Genomic DNA, 27,904 nt, shown 5'->3' with positions numbered 1-27,904 from the left:
TTCTTGAGCAGACCTGGACCCACACCTTCTGAACAGGTGGGCCCATCATTCCTCCTGTTCCTGAGTCCTGGCTCTCAATATGGACATAGAACTCTGGATCAGGTCGAGGCTTCTAGAAGACGAGGAGTCTTAAAGACTTATACACTGAAAACACCTTGTTCATGGGGTACCTCTGAACCTTCACAAGAAAGGTGTTTGATGTCAACAGTGCAGAGGTGTATGTCCCACCAGAGGATTCGGATCAGGGACAGAAGCCGGCCCGAGAGCTATCTGGAGTGGACACAGTTGCTAATTATTCTTTTATGAGCATTCTGGGACAGACTCGTTGACAGATCAAGTCTGTCCTGTGGCCACTGTTCAGCCCTGAGCTGCTCTATGCTGCCAGAAAGCCCTGTCATCGCCCCTTTAAGAAGGGGTCCAGTGCCTCCTCTCCGGACTGCTTGAAGCCCCTAAGGGCTGCAAGGACTAGGGGTATCTAAGCGTGGAGACAGACGCAGCGCAGCTGTTATCCAGAGCTGGAGAGATGTGGGTGGGCGGGGTCCAAAGAGCGGGTGGGCAGGGTCAGGATCTAAAAGGAGGGGCGGACGGGGCTAGGGTCTACTAGGCTTACCCAAGGCAAGATCCCATTGGGGCGGGATCTGCAAGCTGCAGGGAGGCGGTGTTTTCAGGGCAATGCAGGCGGAGGAATGGGGGTGGGGGTAAGAAGGCTGGACAGAAGGTTTCACATACAGAGGACTCATTCTGGCAGCAAAGGCTCCGGCGGGCGAAGTGAATACCATGGGCTCTTGCTCCGGCCGCTGCACGCTTCTTGCGCTCTGCGCTCTGCAGCTGGTGAGTCCGGGCGTCCTGCGTGGCTCTCCGGACCCGCACCAGCCTCGGGTGGCTCCTGGGATGACGGCGGCCGATTTTTCCAGCTGCCAGGCGTGTGAGGGGAGCTGTCAATCCTGGCTGTGCCCTGCTGTGTTTGCTCGGGGAGTAGCGTCCTGCTGGCGGGGACAGGTGCTGGGGAGCGCCCGCCCCCCCTACCCCCACCCCCATCCCCACCCCCATCCCTTGACCCCAAGGAACAAAAGCCTTCGGGAGGGCTGCCCCGAGAGCTGTGCTGTCAGGTCCAGAGTGCCTCATCAGGGGGACGATGTTGCTCTTGATGCTCACACGCCCCGAAGGCGCCTGTGGCCGGGAGAAGCAAGCGGTCTTACAACCGCCGCACAAGGGGCTGAGCCAGCAGCAAAGTTCAGTGTCTGAGTGTGGACATTAGAGTCGGATGTGCTGGAGAGTGTGATCACCTGACGCGCCCAGCTTGTGCGCAGGCACCGACTACCTCGGAGTCTCCCAATCTCCCTGAGCCTGTAGAGGGAAGGGGCTCTCAAGCCCAGATGCTTAGGGTTGAGCCCAGGTCCACTAGTGGAAAAGCCCTGTCAAAGAACTTGGATGACACTGAACAACTTTGCAACTCTCCCTGAGCTTGGAACCTGGAGTATGGGTTCTGGGGTTGATGGAAGAAGGGGCTAAAACAAAGGTCGCTGGGGAAACTCCTTTGCTAAATGTTAATGAGTCTTGAGTATCTGGTCTTAAAAAGGAAATGTAACTTTGTTGTTTCTGTGCTGGGTGTGGACCTGGGCCCAGCTAAACTGGGTGCCTCCTCCCCTGGCTGAAGCTGGAGGTCCCTGAGGAAGTTGTTTTAAAGATGCTTTAAGGCATTTGGTGTTTTGTCCCCCTCAGCAACACAGGCAGTGTCTTGCACCTCCAGGGACTGCCAGGCATAATGTGGGATTACAGGGAGGTCCGTGGTCCAAGTCTTCACTGGCCTGCAGGTTTCTACGGGGCAAATCAGACTTAAGAGGGCTGCCTCCAGCCTTGGAGCAGTGTTGAGCGCTGTCTTTCTGTGAAGGGGGTCCCTCAAGGGGAAGATGGAGAAAAGTCCTGCAGGATGACCAGGTAAAGGACAGGGATACGTGCGCTGACTCAGGTTTAGAGCCTGCCCAAGATGGGAGTCAAGAAACAAAGTCACTTTGTGGGAGGGGGAAGACTTTGGTTTTCTTGCCCTGGACTTAGCCTGACAATGTTCTCCAACATGTGGCTGAGAGAAGCAGGTGCTTCTGCCACCTCTAGTTCAGAGATGTGGTCTTGGGGTGAAAGAGGGTAAGGTCAGGGCCCGTGTCTTCTGTTTGACTTCTGGCTGCAAGTAAGAGAAGAGGGATCATTTTAGTGCTTGGGCTGTAGGGCTTCCCTGGGCAGGGCTTCTCAAAAGCCCAGTCTCAGCCAAGACAAGCCCCAAGGACTTTGTGGAGCTGTACTGAGCCCTGTACCCTTGCTTTGTCCAGCAGGGCCACAGCTGAACCGCCCCAGGGAACTGTCAAGGGTCTTTTGTCTTGTACTGGCTGGCAGTTGGGGGAGGGCCACCCTCCTCAGCCTCTGGGCAGAACAGGCCCAATACCACCCACGGCTCTACTGGTCACTGCTTTCGAGTGGGGGAGCAGAGGAAGCTGGGAGTAGCATGGGGGTCTTGAGGCCTTCCCTTTTTTGACAAGCGTGAGAGTTTTCTTGTTACCAAGGTACTGGACAAAAGACCCAAACAACTCTCCCGTGAAGAACAGCAGGAACTTTGCAGGCTCTGAGCCAGCACTACGCTGAGACCATTCCCAGTCCTCGCTTTGCTGTGATGACAAGACAGGAGATTCGGGGCCCATGAAAGGGGTCTGCAACTAGATTCTGCAGGGCTACTAGCTCTTACTTGCCTATCTCCATGCAATGGGGGACTCACATGTAGCTGTAGAACTTCTGGGCTCAGAAGTGAAAGGATGTGTCAGTACTCTCACCTCTTTCAAGGTTTGCCATTTCTGAGGCAACCAAGGGGCTAGCAACTCTTCAGACTGAGGTCCTGCAGCAGAGGTGTGCTGCTGATCCAGCATCCAGTTGGGGCCTCACAGGATGGTGCCTTGGGTTTCTTAGTGGACTAAAGGGGGCATCTTCATCTACTCTTTCTTTTTCTCCCTGGCTGGCCTCTGTCCCCAGATGCTGGTCCCCCCCCACCCCCACTGCAACTCCCACCTCCACCCCCATTTGTAATTTTATGTGCAGGGCTCCTCCAGGAACTAGAGGTCTGCTGGGATGGAGACAGCTGGCTCTGATTCTTTGGATCCATTCTAGATCACCAATTTTCATATTGTGTGTGACTTTGGTCAGTGCCTCTAACAGTTGAAAGAACAAGCAAGTACACAGATCACTGTGTGACTCCTCAGGGCAAGTACATTGTGGGGGAGGGGAAATGGCATCACTATCTGCCTGGGCCCAGGGTAGGACTTTGCAGGGGTGGAGACCCTAAGTCCTGTCTAAAGAAGGGGTGTTTCTATTCCAGAAGTTGAGAGGGTACACAGGGCTCTGAGATGGTGGATGGAGGCAAGAGGGGTGAAGGTGGATAATCACTTGAGTGAAGGGCTTGGTGCTCAAAGGCTGGGTTCTGTTAGAGCCTCACTCTATGGATCAAGAGCAGCTTGTGGCTGTGGCTCCATTGACAGTGTCTGTCTTGAACATTCAAACAGGACTCTGCTGTCATCCATTTTGGGGTGGACAGCCATCTGGTGCCTTCTTAAGGGAGATGCTCAACGTTAGTGGATGTTCTGTCGGAGTCTGACTCTTCTGGTGAAATAAGAGCAGAGGAAAAACCCATCCAGGGCTTATCCTGGCATAAGAGGAGAGTTGATGTTGTGGAGAGTCCTGAGTTCCTTCCCAACAGTCCAGTTACACTAGGAATTCAGCAGTGAGCTGGGGTGCAGCTTAGTGGACTAGTGCTTGCCTGGCAAGTGCGAGGTCCTGTGTTTGATTCCAACACTGGAATAAGCTTTTTTTCCCTTTCTCTCTCTCTCCTCTTTCCCTCTTTCCTCTTCCCTCTTCCCTCTTCCCTTTCCCTCTCTCCCTCTTCTCTCTTCCTCTCTCTCTTCCCTCTTCTTCTCTCTCTCCCTCCCTCTTTCCCTGTCTCTCTCTGTCCCTGTCTCTCTGCTCACACCCCCCCCCTCTCACACACACAGCTTGGAAGAGTTGGAAACATTCTATTCCTTATGTTTTCTGACACGCAGAAACTGTCTTCTGATCTATGTCACAGATGTATGCTGCATTCTGTTTCCTTCTAGGAAGCTGAGGGTAGAAAAGACGTGCAAAGTGAGGACCTGCAATTCCCAGGCAGTTTCTTACCCATATGAATGCCCCAGGGTGGCCTCTCCATCATCCTGACACAAGCTTGAACTGAAGTTGAGAATTTGGACATACCTTCAGACATAGATCTAGAACTCAGCAGCAGTTCTGGGGAAATCTGACAGAGGAAGTGGGGAGGAGCAGAGAGTCAGACAACAGAAGTCACCATAGGATTATTGAAGCTGTTGATTTCCTAGGGTCACAGCAGTTCTGTAGACATCCTTGTGGTGCAATCAAATGGGAGGGGTGATATGTTAGACCTCTTCAGAAGGTTGTGCTGGTAGGCACTAGTCATTCTGCAAGTTTATTGTGGCCTTCATGTGCTGTGCTTAGCTGCTGTGCTTGGCTTGACCTACACATCAGGAGCATTGTAGGGAGGGTCAGCAAATGCTGGGCATGCAATAGAAAAGAGTTGGCTGTGATGTAGATGGCTGGGGAGAGAGAGGAGGATTTGAATGGGTTCTCAGATCAACAGGGGAGAAGGGACCTTGCCTGCCAGACAAACTGGTTGAAGGATTGGAGAATCAGGCAGCTGGGGTCAAGGCCTTCCTAACAGAACACTGGACCCATTGGGCCAGAACAGCTTGTGACAGCCAGGAGAGTAAGTGCAAAGTGTTTTAAATAACAGAAGGAGAAAGCTGATAAAGGGTTAAGTGTGTCTCAGAGACCAGGTAGGTAATAAAAGGGGTGCTAGGCACAGGAGTTACAGAGGCATGGGATACAGATATTCTTCAACCTGGGTTCTGAGACCTTAGATTCAACCTGATCATTGAGAGCACATCTTGCAAGGCCCCTAGGTAGAGGTGATGCAGGGCTGACACCCTACCTTGGACTCTTCACAAGGGTCTCCAGTGCATATTCTCTTCCTGGAGACAAGAGAATGGCATGCTGGGTAACTCCCTTCTTGAATACCCTTCCTCATTCCCTGCTTGGGGGGGGGGGGAGGGGGAACATGCCATGACTGATAGTCCTGGTGTTGCTGAGCCCCTGAGTCAATCTCACTGAGTCTCAGTGATCCCACATTCCAGGCCTAGAGCCACCAGGGTGTGTCTGAGCTGAGGGAGGGGCAGGTTCTGAAGGAATTTGGCAGATCACAGAAAGAATCTCCCTCCCCAAAGAAGTTATAAAATCACCCCCACAGGACAGCAAGTCTGGGAACAGCAAGACAGGAAGCACTATAGACTTTGAGTTGCACTAACTGGGTCTGTCATTCGACTTCTCCCTGACTGCTGCTACATAATACACATTTTCTCATACATGCACGTGCAGGTGTATCCACACACCTGCATGTGAACATGTGTACACTCGGCTCTGTATTTTATACAGATATGGGGCACACGTGGGGCCCCACCTGCCAGCATCCCAGGCATTCTCTGGTTACTTCTGGGGTCAGAGCATCTCTGAGCAAATAGTCGGGCCTGGAACCTCAGGATCCAGAGAGTCATTGGAATGGACGCTGAAGGATTGTTTCTGCCATGTGTTGGAAGTCTAGACAGCTTGAGGAGATGAGGCCTCATCCCTCCTATTGGCTGTGTACAGTCCTGGGCCTGACCGTTTATTTGATTAACAGAGCAGACTTTCTGTGTGATGAAAAAGAGGCCAGGGATCCTGTAAGCAGCCACAGAGATTCTCCTAGATTTAAGCTGAGAACAGAAGAGGTCTGGACCATCCCTAGAGTGGGGTACAGAGAGCACAATAACCCACACCCAAGGCCTCTGTGGCTGTGCAACAACTGTAGTGATATGGTGAAGGCCTGGCCAGTGATACTACCACCATGGTTATACTCCTCACTGTGCTCTGTGAGTATTGGCGTTTGTCGACCCCTGAGCTCCAATGCCTTCTAGGGAAGTCAGCAAGACTATTCTTGCTGGGACTCACCTGTAGCTGATTCTCCTACACAAAGTCTTCTGCACTGGTCATCCTTCTCGGATGTTTCTCTGGTGACTGTGGGTTGTACACTGGCTATGGTGGCACAAGGTCTCTTGGGAAGGTGCAAGTGTCTTAGGCAGTGTGATCTCCTAAGGCCTTATTGACTTCTACTCGAGTGGAATGAGTTTATGTTTGAAAGAGGGTTTTTTTTTTTTGGGTGGGAGACTTCTTCTAAGATATTTATTTATTTATTATTTATTTATTTAATGTGTATGAGTACACTGTAGCTGTACAGTGGTTGTGAGCCTTCATGTAGTTGCTGGGGATTGAATTTAGGGCCTCTGCTCACTCAGGTCAACCCCACTTGCTCCAGTCGACCTCGTTCGCTCCGGTTAACCTTGCTCACTCAGTTCCTTGCTTGCTCTGGCCCAAAGATTTATTTATTATTATATGTAAGTACACTGTAGCTGTCTTTAGGCACACCAGAAGAGGGCGTCAGATCTCATTACGGACGGTTGTGAGCCACCATGTGGTTACTGGGATTTGAACTCAGGACCTTCAGGAGAGCAGTCAGTGCTCTTACACGCTGAGCCATCTTACTAGCCTAGGTGACTTCTTCTGCTTGTTGCTCTATCCTCTCATATTAATGGAGGTTTCAGGAAGGATGCAGATAGCTCTATTAGGAGGCCAGACTTACGTGGAGTCTAAGTTACTTTCCTCATCGCTGTGACAAAATGCTTGGCATGAACAACCTCAGGGAAGAAGGGTTTTATTCTGGTTTATGGCTGCGGCTCATAGCTGGTAAGTTCCAGCACAGCAGTGGCTCCCTTTCATGTTGAGAGCTTGTCACAATCGCCATTCATGTGACTCTGACCAGGAAACAAAACACAGGTGGGAACCTGGGAACCAGGGGTGACAACCTTCAAAGTCCTGCTCCTAATGCCTGCTTTTACCAGTCAGGTCTGACCTGAGAACCTTCAGGACACTAGCTCCTAAACCATTGTCACTAACCTGGGAACAAATATTTTAACATGAGGCTGTAGGGGACTTTTAGTTAGCCCCTAACACCTGGGTCATTGACTGTCCCTATGCTGTTTTCCTGAGTCATTTGAAAGTTGCACAATTGGGTTTCTTCCACGCTCTGGTATGTGTATTTCTCTGTGTATGCTCCTGAGCTGTCCTTGTCTTTGGCCTCTAAGACTGGCTGCAGCTTCTACTGTGCAGTGTGGTAGTTACAGCATCTGACATGCCTATGTGGGGCCAGCACCTATAAGCACCTGCTGTAAATACTGTATAGACCAAGCAGGGTCTGGCACCCCTGAGGGAGTGGAGAGTCCCCAGCTCAGATTCATGGTCCAGAAAGGACCGGTCAGGGAGGGCAGTCTTCTTCTCAGGTAATGCCCCCAGAAGCTCAGGGAGACCCTGGGACCAGCTATGTTTTTATCACTGCAACACCAGCCCATGCTCAATGCCTGCAGGCAGAGCAGACTCTTAACTGACCCTGGAAGGATTCTTGGCATATTCCAAAGAGAAGAGTATCCTGGTTGACACACCAACTCCCAATTCCTTAGAGATGATGTAGCTCCAAGGCAGACAAATGATTTCTTGTAAAAATAAGCAAAGCTCTTGCAGAGTCCTCCAGTCAGCCCTTCATGCTTGGCTTCCATGCAAAAGGCATGTGAGTGAAGAGGTGAGAGCCAACAGCTAGGTCAACAGTGTCTACCCACACAGGGTTAGTGATGGCCCATCCTCTTCCTCAGTGTAAACAGCCTGTCCAGATTAACAGGAGCCAGAAGTTTGGCCAAGCATCTCTCTGTTCACCCTGTGAAAGGACAGAACTGGGAGCTGATCCTTGAGAACACTCAAATGTGACATTCTTCCATAGGGAACTGCTCCAGCCTTCATGTGCATCTTTAAGGGCTGTGCTCATGTATAAAGGAGACACCTACTCCAGGGGGCATCTAGCATCATGAAGGGCTAACATCAGAAGGGATCTTTGGAAGTGGAAACTTGGCTGAGCAGAGGCTTCCTCCAACAACAGTTGCGATCATGAGACATGGCACAGACCCACTAGGGCCAGCAGGCATAAGTGCTGTGTGACCTGAGAGAAGACAGGCTATGTTAACACTTTGACAGAAGATGAACATTTGCACATGAGTGTTCTGTGACAGGAATATGGGCAGTGGGCACTCTGAAAGGAGTTGGGGGCAACTGGTCAGCACCCTGATGGGAGATGGGACAGAGGGTGTGAATTCTCTGTATGGAAGGAGTGGGTGGGTCTGAGAACTCTGTGATTGGTCAAGGGGCAGTAGGTGTGAGCACTTTGTGGTTTTTGTGGGGCCGGGTCATTCTTGGTGATGATAGAAAATCTGCCCTTACCTCTCCACTTAGCAGACAAAGTCACCTAGAGAAACCTAGACTCCTGTAGAACACACTTGTTAACAGTCCTCTTTTGAGACTTTGTACATTCCCACACTTCTGGTTCATTCGCAGCTATCAGGGTGACTCCAAAGCATGCCCAATTGAAGATATATTAACTTTTCCAGTGTTGATCTGGTTGCTGGTACACAGAGGTTCAGTGAATCTCACAGGCTCAGCCAATGTGCTGCCTCTTTAACATTGCTTCTCTTCCAGAGGTTGCCCATCCTTTTCAGTCCATCCTAGACAAACCTTCGGCATGCCAAACACAGTGGCTCCAGAGAAGGTATTAGAACATGGTGGAGTTATCCATACTTTCTCTTCCTTTACCTATACCTGCCATGGAATGGAGCCCAGTGAAGGATGGGTGGATGTGTAGTGAATGAAGGACGGGGAAATGAATGGAAACAGGAAGGAATGTGTAGGTAGATTAAGGAATGGGTAAATGAAGGGATGGTGAGTGAATGGATAGATGAAAGATGTACAGATGGTTAAGTGGCTGCCTTAGAGTCTTGATTCTACTGGGCATAAGTTTGCTTTCCCCAAGTATAAAACATGTTCCTGATTGGGCAGTGGTGGTGCATGCCTTTAATCCTAGCACTTGGGAGGCAGAGGCAGGCTGATTTCTGAGTTTGAGGCCAGCCTAGTCTACAGGATGAGTTCTAGGAAAGCCAGGGCTACATGGAGAAACCCTGTCTCGAAAAACCAAAAAAGAAAGAAAGATATGTTTCTTGTATATGATCCATTCTTTTCCATTGATCTCTCTGTCTGAAGGATAGTTCAGAGCTACAGCATCTCATAAGTGTCCCCAGAATAAAAGTGTGGCCAGCCCGTCAGGATAAGAGCCATTTTATCCACAACAGTCTCCAGGACAACCATAGAGAGATCTGTTACCAGGAGACATGAATTTTCTGGGCTTTGCATTTTTTAGCACCCTGTATAGGCTCAGGTCTCATCTGCTACCAAAGCCACTGAGCAACACTTTAGGATCTATATTTCTTGTTTATGTCACCCCCAACCTCCAGGTAGAAACAGCCTTGGGTATGAGCCAGTGCATGCCTTTAATCATAGCACATGGGAGGCAGAGGCAGGGGGATTTCTATGAGTGCAGTGCTGTCCTGGACTGCATAATGAGTTCTGAATGAAAAAAAGAAAGAAAGAAAGAAAGAAAGAAAGAAAGAAAGAAAGAAAGAAAGAAAGAAAGAAAGAAAGAAAGAAAGAAAGAAAGAAAGAGAAAGAGAGAGAGAGAGAAAGGAAGGAAGGAAGGAAGAAAGAAAGAAAGAAAGAAAGAAAGAAAGAAAGAAAGAAAGAAAGAAAGAAAGAAGGAAAGAAAGAAGGAAAGAAAGAAAGAGAAAGAAAGAGAGAAAAAGGAAAGGAAGCGTCTGGTCTTAGGTATAGTGGAAAAGAAGGTGTATTGTAAATAAAAGGGAGAGTATAGCTAGAGGCAGGGACATCTGGGAGCATTCAGACATGACCCTGAGCCATGTGAGGAGAGGGGAGAAAGGAGAGCCAGCCCAAGAGGCCAGGAGGGTAAAGGGCCAGGTAACCAAAATGGCAGAGGGAGGGCAGCCCAGCCCCTGGGTTGGGGAGTTCAGGGTCAGGAGTAGAGAATGCCAGCCAGTAGAGCCCTCTGACAGGCAGGGACCAAAGAAATTCTGGGACAACCTGGGGTCCACTTTGATATGTTAAATAGGCACCTCAGCTGTTAGTCAGGGTTTGAGTCTTAACAAGTTCCAGGATAGCCAGGACTATGTACAGAGACCTTGTCTCAAACAAACAAACCAAACCAAACCACCAACAACAAACAAACAAAAGCAAAAAACAAACAAACAAACAAAAAAAAACCTCAATGTTTTGGGTCTGGGGACAAGGAAGGAGCCTGGCATCTCAAGGCGGGGAGCACTCTAGTGGTGACATTTGGGCTTGTCAATCTTGATGATTTTTGCTGGAAAGGCCACATCATAGGCACACGATACTGCTCAGGGCTATGGCCAAGAAGGAGTTTGTGGCTCACCTGGTAAAAGATGTTAAAATAGATGTGAAGGATACTTAGGAGGGAGGCAAAACCTGAGGTGGTCCATTAGTGTCCACTGTTCCTCATGGGCCACCTGTTCTTAGGTCACAGCTCTGGAACGGCAAGTGTTTGACTTCCTGGGTTACCAGTGGGCACCCATCCTGGCCAACTTCACCCACATCATCGTGGTCATCTTGGGGCTCTTCGGCACCATTCAATACCGGCCACGCTACATCGTGGTGGTGAGTCCGCTGTGCTTGGCTGCCTCTATACAAGTAGTATTGGTAGCAACTCAGGCAGAATATCTTAGGTGGACTCCTGTCCGGGGTGGGCTTAAAAAAGCTTTTCCAAGTTCAGCATTGGGAAGGTCAGACTCACAGAGTCAAGGGATTTCTTCCAAGGGGATTGGAGAAAATCAGATACCCATTCTCTGAAGCTGCTGGGTTCAACTTCTACCCTGTCCTTCTTGGTCTCCCTAGTATGCCGTATGGGCAGCTGTCTGGGTTACCTGGAATGTCTTCATTATCTGCTTCTACCTGGAAGTGGGGGGCCTCTCAAAGGTGAGTAATAATGGGAAGGGGCTCATCCACTGGGTCTTGGCCAGATCATCATTATAACATTTGGTGCAGTTCATTGTTCGTTCCTAATGCGCTTAGTACATAGCGCTGGCTGCAGCACCAGCATGATTTTGGCTGTGATCAGTGCCTCAGTAGTTTGGGAAGACTGTTTTGCGGGTGGTGAGGGTTGCTAGTAAGGCACTGTGCGTGTCAGTGTGCCAGGGCTTCAGTCTGGGTAGCAGAGAGGGTGGGCCTTCTGGAAGAGGGCCTTGGGACCAGGCAGTACCAGGGAGGAGTTGGGACTGCATAGACAACTGGCTGAGGTGTGTAGGTGTCTCTTTCTCAGGGGATGATGGGATTGGAGAACAAGCAGTAGGAAGATCTGGGCTGGTGCAGCTTTGTTCTTCTAGTCTAAAGAGAAGTATGGTGGTGTGGTAGACTGAGCTAGCCCTGATTGGGCTTATGCCAGTCACAGTTACAGAACAGCTGACATGTGGCCTAAGACACACTGTGGCAGCTTTAGCCAGGGACATGAATGAGGGATTTGAGGAAACTAGACTCTGTAGTAGTGAGTCCTGAGGTCTTCCTCAGGCAGGGGACCTTCCTGGAGGAACAGGTATGAGGACTGAGGGCCAACAAAAGCAGGCTTTCCCCTGGAGGAACAGTTTGGAGACACTCGTTCCTGTCTCTCACAGCTGGAACCCAAGAGGAAAGGTGGAAGGAGACCGAACACTTCCCCACTTCAGCCTGTGGTTGACAGAGATTGGCTGTCTCCTGATACTAATTTGTTCCTGTTCCTTTGTTTCCAGGACAGTGAACTCTTGACCTTCCATCTCTCTGGACATCGTTCCTGGTGGGAAGAGCACAGACCAGGCTGTCTTCATGAGAAGGCAGCCACAGCTAGCCTGGGTGCATCACATGGACAGTCCTTGGTGGTGGGTGCTGGCTGTGCCATGGTGTACAGCTACATGGAAGCACTGCACAGTGGCCTGCAGATCCTGCTAGCGGTGAGTGTGAAGTCAGGCACCCAGGCTGGGGTAGAGTCAGGGCCTTTCCTTAACAGGTTTCCTCCTTGTTAAGCAGAACTGTCCCCATATCCTGCAAGAAGTAAAGGAGTCAGGGTGGACTTCTAACCTTGAGCTTGTCTTAGTCACTATTCTATTGCTGCAAAGGGACACCATGGCCAATGAAATTCTTATGAAAGAAAGCATTGAGTAGGGGCTTTGCTTACAGTTTCAGAGGTTTGGTCCACTATCATCATGGTGGGGATTGTGGCAGCAGGCAGGAAGGCATGGTACATTCTCATTCATAGACAGGGGGAAAAAAACACTGGGCCTGGTGTGGGCTTTTGGAACCTCAAGACTTTTGGAGCCTAACCCCCAGTGATACACTTCCTCTGACAAGGTCCCACCTCCTAATTCTTACAGTCCTTTGAAAGAGTGCCACTCCCTGGTGAATAAGCATTCAAATATATGAGCCTGGGCAAGAGAGATGGCTCAATGGTTAGGAGCACTGACTGCTCTTCCAGAGGTCCTGAGTTCAATTCCCAGCAACCCCATGACGGCTCACAACCATGGGATCTTATGCCCTTTTCTGGTGTGTCTGAAGACCACTACAGTACACTCATATACATAAAATAAATAAATAAATCTTTAAAAAAATAAAAATATATGAGCCTATGGGGGTTATTCTGATTCAACCCACAACAGAGCATCATTGTTCATGTAAGATAAGCTCAGAAGCAGAATCCAAACTTCAGCCTCTGATGACACTGTGGAGTAGCAGGCAACTAGGAACAGCAAGAGCAGAGGTGAATGTGGATGCTCCTCTATCTCCCTAGCACAGGAGGAGTAGAACAGGCAAGGGTAGAGGCTGATCTCAACAGGACTGTGAAAGGGAGCTAGAAGCCCCAGACCAGCCGGTAAGGCTGCAGATGGGCCTCACTGATGGCATTGTTTAATCCCAACAGGTCTGGTCATTAGGGTAACACTTCAATGCTTTTTCATGAATCTCAGGACCCTTGGGGATATTTCACAAGTTCTCATCTCCCAGGAGAGAAAGCAGGATAGGGGACACACTCTCTAGCTCACAGTGGGCTGACTGGACTGGCTGTGAGCCCACGGCTCTGAGAAGTCTGCCACAGAACAGATGCTGTGAAATAGGGAGTGGTGTGGGGATCTGGCAAATTTCCTAGCATTGTGAGATACCACTGCTCTCCAGGAGTCCTGCTCTGTGAGCGGCAGAACAGTTCTGTGCCCATGAAGCTCCTATGTCTGCCGTGGAGCTGTCTGTTTCTGGGTAACTTTCTCACTACCCTATTAGACATGTAGAGCAGTGAATCACCAGCAAATGTCAGGTGCAATCATCCTGTCGATGGTGACATCCCCCTGGACTCAGGTTGTCTACATTGGACCTGAGGGAGACACAGTCTCAGTGAGTTCTGAGAAGCTGGGACTTCGTTATTTTCCATGTGATCCCAGGGGAAAGTTCAAGGTGGCCTGATATCACTCTACAGCTGTGATGGAGCAGAGTAGGAGGTTGAATTCAGGGGTGCAAGGCCAAGGGGTGCCAGGGGACCTGAGGCTCTGAATCCCAAAGGCCTTTCCCCAGAACCTTAGCCCATTTAGATAGCCAGGGAGCTAAATGATACAGAAAAAAAAGTATGGGGAGGCATTTGAGGAACTGATGCTGAGGCAGGGTTCCTGCTGCTCTGTCTTACTGCCATGGTAACACGGGTGGCCCAGGCTTCACCCTCCTTGCAAGGCCCAGGGTCTGGACTTGATGTGGTCTACCAAGCGCGGGAAATTGTGGCATCTGTGGAGATGAGAGATATGTGGGCCATGTGTTTGCTCTGAGACCTTCATAGGGAATGCAAGGATGGAATTCAGGCTGGAATCTTTCTCAGCTATCTATATAAAGGAAGTATTGAGACAACTCCCCCACTCAGAAACAACAGATGGCGAGGAGACTACAAGTCCTTAGACTACCTACCAACAGCACCAGCTGTTAAAGAGCAAGCCAAAGGCACATGAGCCTTTCTGAAGAACCCTTCATATCCAGAGTAGGCATCAGGGGCATACAAACTCCCACTGTAATCCACAGCCCTCTCTTGCTCTCAAGGCCTTTCACACCCTGCTCAGGCGGTCCAGGTGGAATAGGTCCCTTTGCAGAACGCTCTACCTCAGGGGACACTCTGGATAGAGTGTCAAGTCTGGGCTCCCTCACTGTTAGTCACTGGACCTCTTACTGTGTCCCAAGCTCTATCATTCCAGGACAACATCCATTGCAGTAGAGTATCTTGTCCTGGCCATTCTAGACCCGGGTGCTTTAGCTATGTGTCTGGATTTGGGTTGGTACATGGATTGGAGTCTCAAAAAAACCAAGCATATATTGATTCATGAACTCTACCTGGATGTTCATGGAGAAAGATGATGTCACCAGAAGCCTTTCCAAAGGTCAGTCATGGCCTCATCCAGCCTTTCCAGGGTACCTCAACCTGCATAGGAAAGTAAGGGGCTGCAGAAGCTGCTATAAATGTCTTGGACCTCGGTGAGCCTGGATCCCTATGCTAGGTTCCACCAGGAAGGATGGCATGCTGCCTCAGCATGGATCAGAGTAGGGCCCTACACATTTGAACCATCAGAGAGACTGAATTCTGGCTTTATTTCTGTAAAAGTCTATAATAACAATTGAGCAGACAGGCGGTATAGTGACACAAGCCTGCCATCCCAGCATGTGTAAAACACAGAGAGGATGACCACCAACTCAAAGGAGGCCCACCTACTCAAAGGAAGACCAACTACCCAAGGCCAGCCTTGGTACAGAGCCAAGCCATCTCTGGAAAATAAAATGGAAGTGGATTGTGGTGACGGATCAGTTAGTAAGATGTTGGCTTTGCAAGCATGGGACCTGAGTTCAGTGCCCCCCCAAAAACCCATGTGAAAGATGCTGGGCACCTAGAGAGATGACTCAGTGGGTAAGAGCATGTATTGACCTTGTCATCACCATGTCTCAAGGCAATACGATAGAGGGTACTAGGGCAGGTCACTTGAAGTTCTCTTCTGGTTCCACATGTACTCATGGGTGCACACCGCTGAGCAAATATGTATGTACATCATACATACACACAGAGATCAAACAAATAATTATAACGTAGCCCTGGCTGTCCTGGAATTCCATACATAGATCAGGCTGGCCTCAAACTCATAGAGATCTTCCTGACTCTACCTCCCAAGTGCTGGGATTAAAAGCACAAACTGCTATAACTGGTTCATTAGGAATGGTGGTATGTGTACTTGTAATCTCAGCATTTTGGAGGTAAGGACAAGTGGATCTGTGAAGCTCACTGCCAACCAGTCTTGCCTGTGGTATCAGGTCAGTGAGAGATATCTTTAAAAAACAAAGGTGAGGAATGACATAAAAGATTGTTCTTTTGCTTCCAAATGTACATGCACCCACCCACCCGCACATATACTCATAAACACACACACACACATGCACGCACATAAGTCAGCCAAAGGGGCTTAGAACAGAAACTTGCTCCCTCACAGCTCCAAGATCAGAGTAAAGCTAAGGAATTAGTGGGGCTGGTTCTCTCTGGGGCTCTGTGGAAAGGGGTCCAGATGTCCTCTAATCATGGGACACAACATTCTCTGGCCTAGAGAAACACCTGCATCTCCACCTGTCATACAGTCTTTTCCTTACATGTCTGTCTCAGCACCCTCCCTCTGGTAAGAACACCAGACTGGTTTAGGGTCACTTCACCTTATTTAACCTCATGCTGATGGTTTGTGGACCCTATTTTTAAAAATGAACAAATTCCAAAGCACCAGAGTTGGGCTTTGAGGTATGTGTTTGCCCATTTTTAAAAAATAATTATTTATTTTATGTGTGTGAGTACACTGTCCCTGTCTTCAGACACACCAGAAGAGGGCATCAGATGGCATTAGAGATGGTCATGAGCCACCATGTGGTTGCTGGCAATTGAACTCAGGACCTCTGGAAGAGCAGTCAGTTCTCTGAAGTGCTGAGCCATCTCTCCAGCACTGGCCATGGTTTAACATACCACTAAATACTTCTTTAGTGTGGCTCTAAAGAGAGGTGTCACTCTCACCTGGACTCTAGCCTTTGAGGATTGGATATGGTAAGCCACTACCTGTGAGGACTACCTTAGACTCTTTCCAAAGTTGTGTCCTGCTTGCAGAGAGGAGGAACATCTTGTTTTAGAGATCCACCTTGTCCTAGGTGGTTCATCATGAAATAGGAGTATGTGTCCTTCTGAGAAGTGGCCCAGTGGGTCCCATCCACTCCAGTCCTGCTGGCTTCCTTTACTGTCTCCAAGCCTGTAATGACCACAGAAACCAATATAGGTGGCTCTTTCCAAAACCTCATCATGAGCCTGGTGGGGATACCATCTCCCAACCATGTCCCACCTAACCATGGATTCACCAGTGTTACATGAAACTAAAGAACAGATATAGCCAGTGAACATGGAATTGACTCCACAGACCTCCCTAGCACTGCTCAAAGTAGTGCAGAACAGTGGGGAGAGAGACAGCTCCTAGGCCCAGGGGGTGCCACCTTTTTGCCCTAGAAAACCATTTGACCTTTCTGCCTCACTTATCACTTCTTAGAGTCAAGGCCATTTTGATCAATGGACTCAAAGGGGTGGGAAGGAGAGGTTTAGGAACTGTGGGGCAGCAGCCACAGCAGCACAGCCCATAGGACTGTGGGTATCACACCTTGGGCACAACCTGCTTAGTCCATGGAGAAGGCTGGTCACATCCTGAGACCCCTCCCCCAACCTTCCCAGTGCACACAATGTTTAGTAGAGGTCAAGTTCACAGGACAATCAGCAACTTATGGGAGAAATTGAATTCTACATCTGAGAATATCTGAGATATAAGAAAGCATGCAGCAGACAGTGCAGGTAGCCTTGAAGTTCACACCACACCTTCACTATTCCCCTAGGCATCTTGCTTAAGTTCATCCTTCAAAGCAGGAAGCTGAAGTTAAGTTTCACCCCAATGTAATTAATGCAGAGGCAAGAGAGGATCCAAGTCGAACCCCAAATATGAAGGAATACAAGCATGGTCCTCATAAGAGAAAGAACTGATTAGTCAAGGGTCTCTGTCAAGAGATCTAAAATTGAAGACTCTGAAAAGACAGTAACTGGAAATTTGAAAGGCAAATGAAAGTCTTGTTGCAGGGTACAGAATGATTTTGGTGAAACTGGTACTGGAGGACCAGAATTCTGCACGTCAGTGGGGAGATAGCTTTCAGCCATACTTTCTCAAATGGGCCTGCCAGTTCACATATCTGGTCTTCTCGTACTGGTTTTTCCCATAGAACTGGTTTTTCTCTGTTGTCCACTCTGGAGAGTAGGATGGAAAGTATTGGGCTTAGCTCTTTCCAGACCACTGGTAAGGAAAGGCCAAGGAGAGGGAAAGCTTCTGGAAGAGGCAGAGTAGAAAGATGTTCAGGGAAGATCTGGGTGAACAGGATAGGCAGAAATGGTGGGAAAGGAAGGCAAGAATGTAAAGGTAAGATGTCATGAACCACCAGGGGTGGCTTGGGATAGAGTAGATTCTAGCTGGGACAATGCCTCTTCCCCAGGAGAACCTATCCCTGTTTCAGCACTGTGAACAGCTCGGGGAGGGGGGGGAGCAATCCTGGGGTGGTGTGACCCTCCACCTCAGACTGTCCCAGGGGATCACAAAAGGCCATGTGAGAGACAATCTTAGGCTTACTTCTCAGTGAGGAAAATGACTGCCAGGATCATTCCTAGAGTCCTGGAGTCCTAGACAGACCACAGCCTGCACCTGAGCTGGGTAGGGTCTCACAGGCATTGAGTGCATGCAGTTCCAGCTTTAGTCTGATAAAGTTCTGTCTGTCTCCTTCTACAGGAGGGTGTGGTGTGTGGCCTCTTGGGAGGCTGCTGAGTCAGGTCAGTGGGGACCCATGGCCTAGAGAGTAAGTGAATCCCTCAAGGCTGCATGGCTGCTTTTGCAGAGGGACCTGCTGCATGTTCAGGAAGTCCTGCTTCCTTCCAGTCACACCCACAAACACTGGACACTGATCTGACACCTCTATAGTAGCTTCCAGTGCTTTCACTGGTTAGGCCACTCCCAGCTGAGGTGTCCTGAGAAACCTCTACTCTGGCTTTCAGAGACCCACTATAACTCCTGCTTAGCTGTACATTTTGAAATACTCAGGTGCACCAAATCATCCAGCAAGACAGACTTTTCCCCCAGATCAAGCTGTTGCCAAGTGCTGGGGTATACATGATATTATGTTGGGGCCCACAGGGTGCAGTGTACTCTCTTGAGATTCATGGCAGAATTAATACACAGAGTGAGTTGACAGCACCAGGACAGGGAAGCCGCTTTGCAGGGAAGTGACTAGTTATGGAGGCTGGTTTTTTCCTTCTTTCAGATCTGCTGGGTTCCCCACTAGCCATCTTAGTAAAAACACCATCCTGTCCACATAGACAGCCAGCCTTGAATGCCAGGAACAGAGGCTAAATGTGGAAGGAGGGCCAGTGCCCTGGAATTCTGCTAGAATTGAGTGGAAGGGCCTCACAGGACATTGAGTGGTGACACAAAGAATACATATCTGAACATATGGGCTCAGAGGACACAGGGCATGACCTTGCCCCATCCAAACTACTTCTCAGGTGTCCATATTCCATGAGAAAGTTCATCTCTGGTTTTCCATATTTAGTCTTCCAAGCCTGAAATGGAAAATAGCTACCACCCTTCAGACTGGCTTGATCACCCTTCTCACCCACGTGGTGGTCACTGAGTAGTACGTCAAGGGAGAATGAGGTATTTGGAATGTGGGAACTTGGGAAGCAATGCAGGTCAGTGCCACAGATCCATTTTATAGGGGATTAAGTGGAGGCTTGCATGATGCAGGGATTTTGTTAGGTATTCATGGAGCCATCCGCACAGTCCTCAAATCACTGCTACAGCAAGATGGCTTGACATGTCTGGCCTCTTGGTGTCTTTCAGCTCCTGGGTTTCATCTACGGTTGCTACGTGGTCAGCGTGCTTACAGAAGAAGAGGACAGCTGTAAGTGTACAGCTAATGGGTGTGACAACTTTTGAGTGCTATGTTATCTAGGGTAGGGCCTGAAGATACTCCTTAATGATGCCTCATGCCTATTGGGTACTTATTTCCTGCCATAGGCCTGACCATAGTCGTGGCAGTACAAAGACCTGAAAATTGGGGTTAGAGGACTGTCTATGAAGAAGGGCCCAGCAGCCCTCAGGTCCAGCAACACCTATCTTCATGATCCCTACAGTGGCACTGTAGGGTTTGAGTCTTCAATAACAAGGTCCATTCTGCCTACCTGGCACCCATATTGATTGACACTTAGTGTTAGGTGAGACGCATTTGGACAGATTATCCTTTCCTCTCTGCATGAAGACCCTTTCCAACTTAACTTTAATTTGCACTATAACACAGTAATGACTCAAGCCATCCCTTTGGGGACCCCCAATCCCAACATAGTCTCATGGGAAATCCCTGCAGAGGAAGGATTGACAGTGTGTGGGTGGGCAGTCAGGTGTGGATAGACTCTCTCCAGAGTCAGAATTGAAATTCAAAGCCATCTTCCCAAGAGAGTTGGACCATGGAATCAGCTGGCCCCATATTTAAGAGACTTGGGCTTGATTCTAGAGTCTAGTGAGGGATAGTCTCTTGAGTCTGGGATTGAGGCCCTGGTGCTGCCTGATCACCCACCTCAGCTGGCTGCTGCTGCTGACGATGAAGCAGGAGCTCCACCTGCTCTTTGAAATCAGAACTGCAGCCAGCCCTGAGCTTCAGAAATGTCTTCATTTTGCCCAACAAGCCTAGCATCCACTAGTGTGTGGGAGGCTTCATGGGGCAGGTGCTTGATGTAAGTGGGTTTAGTATTTGGAGAGTCTGGCTGGGTGGGATGCAGCTCCGTCCATGCTGGAGGGTCCTCATTGGCTTCCCCCAGCTGACTCCCTTCTAGCAAAGTCCATTCAGATCACAGAGCCACAAAACTAGGTACAGTACCCCAGAGAGATCCCAGCAAGTTTTGAGATACAACAGGGACTGATTTGGGTTTGTGCTTGCACCCTTCACAAGCTCTGGCAACATTCCTCTTGTTGGGAATCTGCCATGGGGAATGCTTTCCATTCTGCCATCTTTTTCATCATTTGGGTTTTATTTTACTTGGGCTTGATTTCTTTCAGTTGATTTCATTGGTGGATTTGACCCATTCCCCCTGTACCATGTCAATGAAAAGCCGTCCAGCCTCTTGTCCAAGCAGGCATATTTGTAAGTATGGCCCACTCAGCCTGCATTAGAGTGCTCACAACACAAGGCTCTTCTCTTTGGAGACTTTATCAGGCATCTGTCTGTCAGTCCATCTATCCATCACTTCCTTAAGATCATGCTCTGGTTGAAGATCATGCTCTGAAGCTGTTGGGGCTTCAGTGGCCATAGAACTCATCCCCACACATTGAGCTCAGAGCTCAGGCATGGGTAGATTCTGAAATAACCAGGTCCCCGAGTCTCAGGAATGGGAGAGATACCAACAGGCCACTGCCTGCCCAGGGGCCTCACTGTTCAGTAAGTGCAGAGGGTGTGGGTGTCTGTTTCTTATATTTGGCTAACCATATTTCCTTCTCCAAAGCAGTGATACAGCCTTACAGACCCCATTTCTGTGCCTGGGCTTCCTGGTGGTCCTGGAATTGCAGTCAGAAGGGGCATCTAGGGTTTCCCTTGGTGACCTGATCCCAGAGATTCCTGAGGCCTGTCCTCAGAGTGTCCTAAGCTATCACAGATAATAGGTATCGGAAGTAGCAGGACTTCAGCTCTTGAAGGGATGAATAATGGAGGAAATACAAACCTAGGAAGGGGAGGAGGCTCTGCAGGCTGCCATCTGCAAAGTCCTCAAAGTCTTGACAAATATGTTCCTAAGTCAAGCCTGGCCTCAACAGATCTCTATGAATAGAGGCAGCAGCCCTTGTGAGATTTATTTTCAGTGGGGAATCTGACAAGGGTGAAACCCTTACTCCACTTCCAGTCCCAGAGGAATGGGTCAGAGCCATTAGAGTGTAAAATCAGTACCTGCCCTGTATATGGAGAAGCTTAGCTCCTGCCCTATTTTTGCTATACCCTGAGCAACTATCCCTTTCTTGGTTTTGTGGGTTTTGAGTTTGAAGTTCTCCAAGAGAAAGGACACTGTCTTGCCTCTCTCAGGTTCCTCTGACCTCTGCCTTCTCCACAGGCCTGCATAAGTGAGGGAATGGCTGACCCTGCTCCTGCAACCCAGCCTCAGCTACGGGAACAATGAGGAGACCCCAGGCCTAGAGTCGCAGCTCTGCTTCCCTGCCTGCCTAGCATTTTTTCAAGTTCACCATGGATACCAGTGAGGGGGGGGGAGACACTGCAGGCCAGGGTGGCTACAACTGTGGGTTTGTAATCTCTTTTTTCCTTAAAAAAAATAATAAGAAGAAGAAAAGGCACGAGAGACTGCAGAAACAATTTTCATCCCTGGTCTTCTTGGACAGCCAGCAGCAAGCCTGGATAATTACCCCAGGAGTCTTCTGGGTACTCTGCTCTGGGGTTAACAAGGTCTGCAGACCACATACTGCTTCCAGGGGAAGGGTTTATCAGAGGACAGTAAGAAGGTTCAGCCCACTAGCAAGTCCCTGTTATGAGACACCGAGCTCCAAGAGTGACTAAGGCCTTAAATAAATACTCTAGTACCCCAGTTGCAGGTCTTAATTCAGGCAAAGGCCCTGGCCCCACTAAGGCCAGTGGAATCCCTGGAGCTGATCCAGGAGCCCTGCCACTCCCAAGCTAGGAGAGTACCGTGGGTGAAACATGGAGCCTGGAGCTACCATATGGATTCCTCTTTGGAGAAAACAAATGGCACCATTCAGAAAGACCCAGGGCAAGTACCATGAGAACACCTGCCATATGAAGAAATACACAAGGTTGTTGAGCAACTAGAAGTGTTGGGGGTCTCGAGAGTCCCCCAAGACCAGTCTATTCCAAAAGTGTAAAATCCAGTGTAAGGTCGCTAAGATCAGAAAGGGTGTTTTCTCCAAAGCAGGATGGAGTTTGTACAGTGACTAAAGGTGGCTGGACACCTGGCAGGTGCTGCTCCACTGTGAGAAGCAAGGGAAATCTACTTAGCATGGACTAAGGGGCATGGCTATGGATGTCTGGGATAGAGCCTAGCTGAGCATTAAGGTGAGACCTCTGCTTTATTATCTTCAAGTAGATCCAAAAAACTACAGCAGAACCACTCCTCACATGAACCAGGAACTCTTCCTCCATGCTGTACCATTTGTGGCAGACACAAGTGTCCCCAGAAGACTCACTGTGTGATCTGGGACAGGTTGAAGCAGGCAGTGTAGTTCCTGGAGGGAGAAGAAGAAGCACTTGAGTTCTGTTCTCATCAGACTTGTCTAAGCCAGGGGCCATTGGCTTCAGGGACTTCCTTGATCTACCACTCTGTTTAGGAGATTCTCAGACACATCTTGGGGACATACTGACCTCTGAGTACCTGAGAAGGCCATGACTGCTACCTCTTGGCAAGGACAGGGGTGCAACACATTTATGTGACAAGTGAGGTTCATGCACCCTCCCAAGTCCAAAGATGGCTTCTCCAAGCCTGGCTTAAGCCCTTGATGACCAGCTGAACTAGAGGTGTCCCCCAACCCTCTGACTCCACCTATGAGGGATTCAAAATAGTGGGTGTTGTTGACCAGAGGAGGGAGTAAGAAGTGTGGCCTGGCCATCTCTAGAGCTGCTAAAAAGCAAGACTGGCAGGTGTTGCTCAGGTCACATCTAGGCTGCAGGAAGGATGCTGAGGATACACTGGGTCTCACCTGGTTTAGGACAGGAATGTGCGTACGCAGCTACAGATAGGCACTCTGCAGATAGGGCACAGCTGCAGGTTGGGGGCACACTCAGTACAGACAAAGTGGCCACAGGGCACGAAGACTATGGAGACGGCTCGATCCAAGCACACCTTGCATCTCCTCTCTTCCTGCAGTCGTCGCAGCTGTTCCTGCACATCCTCAGCTCCTGGGGACTCAAGAATTCACCAGCACCCTCAGGGACTAGGAGACTGATTCCTCAGGGGGGAATGAGCTTGACACACAGACCCACCCTATGCACCCCTCCATGAAAGAAGGTGGCCCATTCAATTTATGTGGATCCCGGCTATACCTGGCTCACTGACATCTTCAGGCTGGGTCTCTCTTCTGGATCTGAGTAACTCAGGACTTCCATGGGCAGGAGCTGTAGACAGTAGGAATGGATTAAAGGCTTCACTTCTGTGGGTAAGGGAGGCCTAGCCCAAAGACGGTCTAGCAACTAGTTCTGACCTAGAGAGCAGAAGGCTTTGTATGATGCTCAGCTGCTCGTGAGCTTAAGGCCAGAAGCTTCCTGAGGACACCAAGGACCCTGGCTTCCACTAGAGTACTCTACCTGCCTGGCCCCTTAGATTAGGTGGTTACAGACTGTATGTACTTGGCACTTTGGGAGGAACAGGAAGCAGATGGTAATGGATGCCCAGAGGACTTGTGACCAGGGAAGGCAGACAATGCCTAGAAGGGGTAGAAGTACCTCTGGCTTTGGCTATCTGGCCCTCCTCCTGGAGCAAGGCAGCCACCATTTGTGAAGGGGATGTACTGGGCACAACTGGGCTGTGGGTCTATGCTAACCATTCCCAACTGCCCCTGAGGCAGGGGGAAGACAGACAGAGACAGACAGAAACAGACATAGACAGAGAACCCAAGGTCTCAGGGTTGTGGAAAAAGGCTGGTGATCTGTGGCATGTTCATTTATATACACATGGATCTGTCTTCCCAGAAGGCACAGATAAAGGTCCAACTCTTACACTGAGGATGGAACATTATCAGAGCTTCTATTTAGAGGCTCTACCATAGATGCGAAGGACAGTAAACAAACCCCTGCCAAGTTCCACAGACTCACGTGCTTTTGAAATGGGTTACTCTTGTGTCACATCTCACAGCAATGAGCGTGGGGAGAAAAGCCTCTTGCTTGTGACCACAAGGTTGGCAAATGCGTCATATGGTCCCTGAAGTCAGAAGTCCCCTCAGGAGCTCCTGAAGGACCTCAAACCCCTGATCCATAGGTCCAAAGGAAAGGATTTGGAAAGCTGTGTCCTCTGTATCTCTGTTCAACAGACTTCTGGTTGCAGCCCAGTTGGCTTTAAGAAAGGATTGCTAGTGCCCAACAGAATCAATCTAGCATACAGCTACATCCCCAGATTTGGCTGGTGTCTTTAGCAGCCTTCTCATTAAGAGCAAGGAGATACAGCACCTTGGACACAACACGTGGACACAGTCCCCACCCTCCCTGCTGACTGAGAGGTGGAGACACTCAGCAGTCTTACCCACATGCAGGCTGCAAATACCAACTAAACAGCAAAGGCTCTACATTAGGATCTCTAACCTGAGGGAGTGGCAGAGACTGTATCTTCTGCTTCTTCCTGATGTTCCTGTTAAGAGAGCCATTGGTGCCTTAAGTAAGCAAAGCAGAGACTGTCAGCCTACCTGAGTTCTGAGGACAGATGGACTTACCCAGGATCCCAGCAAGGGGCTGTATGCCTGGATTCTTTCCACAAAGTCCCTTCCTTTTGACCGTAGCAGGAACTGACACCTGGAGAAGAGAGCTCAGGAGGCAGTACTAGACTCTTAGAGCACCACTGTTACGACCAAGTTCTGCAAGCCTTTAGGATTAGGCTATGCCTTCTGTTCCCATGGAATCCATTACTTCCTGTGATAGGTAGTCAGGGCTGTATCCCCCATGGGCACCTGCTAGTAAGGCTATTCTGAAGATGGGCTCTGAACACCTAGGTAAGCACCTGGAAAAGGATAGCAACAGGGGAGTGCCTACCCTAGCAGCTCTAGAGAGATCCTGATGTCTCAGAACCATGGGAGATGGGGAGGCTGTACAGAGTTCTTTGGGACACTTTTCATTAGCCAGAACTGCAGCAGTCCACAGGGCCCTTACCTGGGGAACCATCGTGCATGCTCTGTCCAGGGGTCATCCCCACGCTCCCAACTCTGTAGACCCCCATAGCAGAAGAAACATCTCACCTTGTCCTGCTGGCCTAGGTATGGCAAAGACACAAAACTGGTAGCCCCACCTCGCTGGCAACCCCAGGGTGTCCCTCCACAACCATCAGGGCTTGGGGAGGCAGGACTGGAATCTACCAGCAGGTTAACAAGAAGGGAGCAAGGCACATGGACACCTCTCTTGCTTCAAAGGCAAATAAAGACAATGGCCCTGGGGTATGTGTCAGGAGGGCTCCAGAATATTCTGGAAAGGTCGAGCTAGCATTTATGTTGTTCTCAGATCGCTTCTCGGCCTTTTGGCTAAGATCAAGTGTGTTGTTCTCAGAGCGTGCGGGTAGGGTTGAGCCAAAGGCTTAGAGCATTCATAGCCTGGGAGTGTCAGGGACTCCAAGAAGGACTCCTAATTACAGGATAAGAAGGTAACCCCTTCCATGCCAGTTTATAGGCAGACTTTGTTTTAGTGCCTCAGGCCTCAATCATCTCTGTTCTGTGCCCCTCCCTCAGCCATTGGAAAATGTGCCTTTCATGACCTTGAGCAGAAGTTCCAAACAGTATTGCTTACAGGCATATCCCACAGCAGGTACCCATGGTCTACAAAATCCCCCTGACATTCTGTACTCAAGTAGACTTCTTTTCAAGGGAGCTCTAACTGTTCCAGACATTGACCCTTCATAACCAGTGTCCAAATGTCCTAAATCAGTATGGACTCTTGACTGGCCAATGCAAGAAAAATGGCTGTTTCCTCCCCTACTAACCCCACTGGTGACAATTTCTCTGGCTGTGCTCATACTTACAAAGCCCCTCAGTGGGTCTCATCAACTCATTTTCCCTCAGCCAGGAAGAGATAGAGCCAGAACCTGAACCCTGCTGTTAATGAGGAGCAGACCGAGCTCAAGGAGTGGTCTACATTTGTAACTAAAACAGGTACTCAAAGAATTTGCCTGGAGTTGGTCCCTGCACTAGCTTGGTACTTGGGAAGCCTGGGGGATTATCAACAATATGGGCACTCGATGCTTAAGTGGGCCCCTGCCCCAAACGAATAGATTGTTTTTGTTGCTTTGGGCCCAGGGGTGAAAGGGATTAATCAGCTCTATAACCAAACCTGAAAGGCACTGATGAGAGTGGGCATCCCTGAAGAGTGTGGGAAATCCTCAGAACCATGTAAGCCAGGTGAAACCACCAAGCCAGCAGACCCCACATTCTGAAGGGCCCTCAGAACAAGCCCAGCATAAGCCCAGGATTTCATAGTGGCTTTGAGTGGGGTAAACCCCAAGCCCTGGCCAGTCAAGGATGTCAGGAGTACCATTTACTAGTTCCTCCCTCAGGGCAGGAAAGGACAGAATAGTTTACCTACAAGAGTGCTAAGTTGCATCCAGATGACAGCAAAAAGACCCCAACATTTACCTGTGTGGAAAAACCCAGCAGCAGCCAATGGCTCAGGCTGAATACCTGCAGTAGATGGCCAGTCGTAGAAAGAGGCTAGACGGAGATCCTCTGAATCCATCTCGGGGAAGGCAGGTTCCCCAGGGAAGGTAGCCCCAGAGGATTCTTCCTCTTCTGACAGGGGACGCAACTGGCCTAAGATCTGCCCATCTAGGCAGTCCTGGCCCAGGACATGGTTACATGGACAGTGGGGTCTATCCTGTGCCTGTGTGTGGCCATTGCTATCTTCCCCGTGGCTTAGCTCTGGGCCACAGAATGAGTCCCTGGCCCTACTCTCAGACCCCATGGAAAGGACAGGAGCCCTGAGCAAGTCTGCAGGTGAGAACATCACCAGCCCTAGAATGTGCCTGGCAATTTACCTCCAGCTCCCACCTCCAGTCCTCTCTAGAAGCTGTGGTGGCTCCTGCTTCTAACTGTAATCGTATGCTGATAAATGCTCTGATGCAGTGGTGTCCAGGGATGTGCCACTTTCTGAAAGAGGCCAGAGTGGCAGCCACGTGCTCTTCACAGTGTGTCATGGGGCCTCCTGGCAGGCACATAACAAAGGCAGTACTCTACTAGGCAAAAAGCATCTCTCAATAGGGGGAGGGACCAAGCTTGGGACTCCTCCAATGGCATCCCCTAAACGTCAGGAAGCAGATTATAAACACAGACAAAATAGAGGAGATTGGACTCCAGCCACTCAGGATCCAGTTCTGGTTAGAGATAGACCCAGACAGGAGCCTGCAAGGTAGGAAGCTAGGTTGTCCAGGACAGTATGTGACCCCACCATTCCTTCCATACCACGCCTGTGCTGATGTTCAGGGATGGCTACATCACCAGCTTATCTTGTCCCTAGCACTTAGGAGATCCCTGCTTGGCTCAGCCCTGACTCAGAGTCAGTCCACCTATCTGGTCTCAGGTTGTTCTTTATCTGTCTGGACAGTCTAGAGTCGAATAAAGGGTGGGGGTATGTCTGGAGGAGCTCAAGGTTTGAATTGTGTTTGTTTCAGGCCAGATATCTCGACATTTGCACTATCATATGGAATATCACCTCTCTAAAGGAGCTCTGCCCCAGAACCTGGTCTTCATTAATCAGCCCCAGGCGAGGGATTCCATTGACACAGAAAATCAGGGAACAGAGGGGAGGGTCATTACCCCAGAGAAGCCATAGCCACAGGTTAGTAAAACAAGAGTCCTTGGGACCCCCTGGAAGAGTCAGAGAAGAAGATCAAGGGGTCAACTCTGACCCTGCTAGCACTTAACCTGGCTTCTGCACAAACCTTTATCCTTAAGTAGCTCTTTATTGATTGTGAAGCTTTTAATATTGTGAGTAT

General features: G+C 49.6%; 2 protein-coding genes across 3 annotated transcripts; one reads left to right on the top strand and one right to left on the bottom strand.

Annotated features, from left to right (window-relative positions):
• Positions 1-695: 695 nt before the first annotated feature.
• Nkain4 (sodium/potassium transporting ATPase interacting 4) lies at positions 696-21,551 on the top strand. Of its 2 annotated transcripts, XM_052184550.1 has the most exons (7): positions 697-831; positions 10,597-10,734; positions 10,972-11,052; positions 11,859-12,056; positions 19,062-19,122; positions 20,274-20,358; positions 21,314-21,551. In XM_052184550.1, the coding sequence occupies exons 1-7, from the start codon at positions 778-780 to the stop codon at positions 21,321-21,323; spliced, it is 627 nt and encodes a 208-aa protein (XP_052040510.1). In that variant the 5' UTR covers positions 697-777; the 3' UTR covers positions 21,324-21,551. The 2 variants fall into 2 exon arrangements, with proteins under 2 accessions (XP_052040511.1, XP_052040510.1); XM_052184551.1 differs by lacking the exon at positions 20,274-20,358 and having other exon boundaries at positions 696-831.
• Positions 21,552-22,930: 1,379 nt separating this feature from the next.
• Positions 22,931-26,916, bottom strand: Birc7 (baculoviral IAP repeat containing 7). Its single transcript, XM_052184549.1, has 6 exons — positions 26,550-26,916; positions 25,081-25,180; positions 24,648-24,726; positions 24,520-24,565; positions 23,269-23,340; positions 22,931-23,124 (listed from the first exon to the last, which is right to left on the bottom strand). The coding sequence occupies exons 1-6, from the start codon at positions 26,914-26,916 to the stop codon at positions 22,931-22,933; spliced, it is 858 nt and encodes a 285-aa protein (XP_052040509.1).
• Between the last annotated feature and the right edge of the window lie 988 nt (positions 26,917-27,904).

This window comes from Apodemus sylvaticus, chromosome 5 (genome assembly GCF_947179515.1).
Source record: "Apodemus sylvaticus chromosome 5, mApoSyl1.1, whole genome shotgun sequence".
In the NCBI taxonomy this organism is placed as follows: domain Eukaryota; kingdom Metazoa; phylum Chordata; class Mammalia; order Rodentia; family Muridae; genus Apodemus; species Apodemus sylvaticus.
The sequence above is the reverse complement of the archived record's forward strand: the minus strand, read 5'-3'. Positions and strand labels throughout refer to the sequence as shown.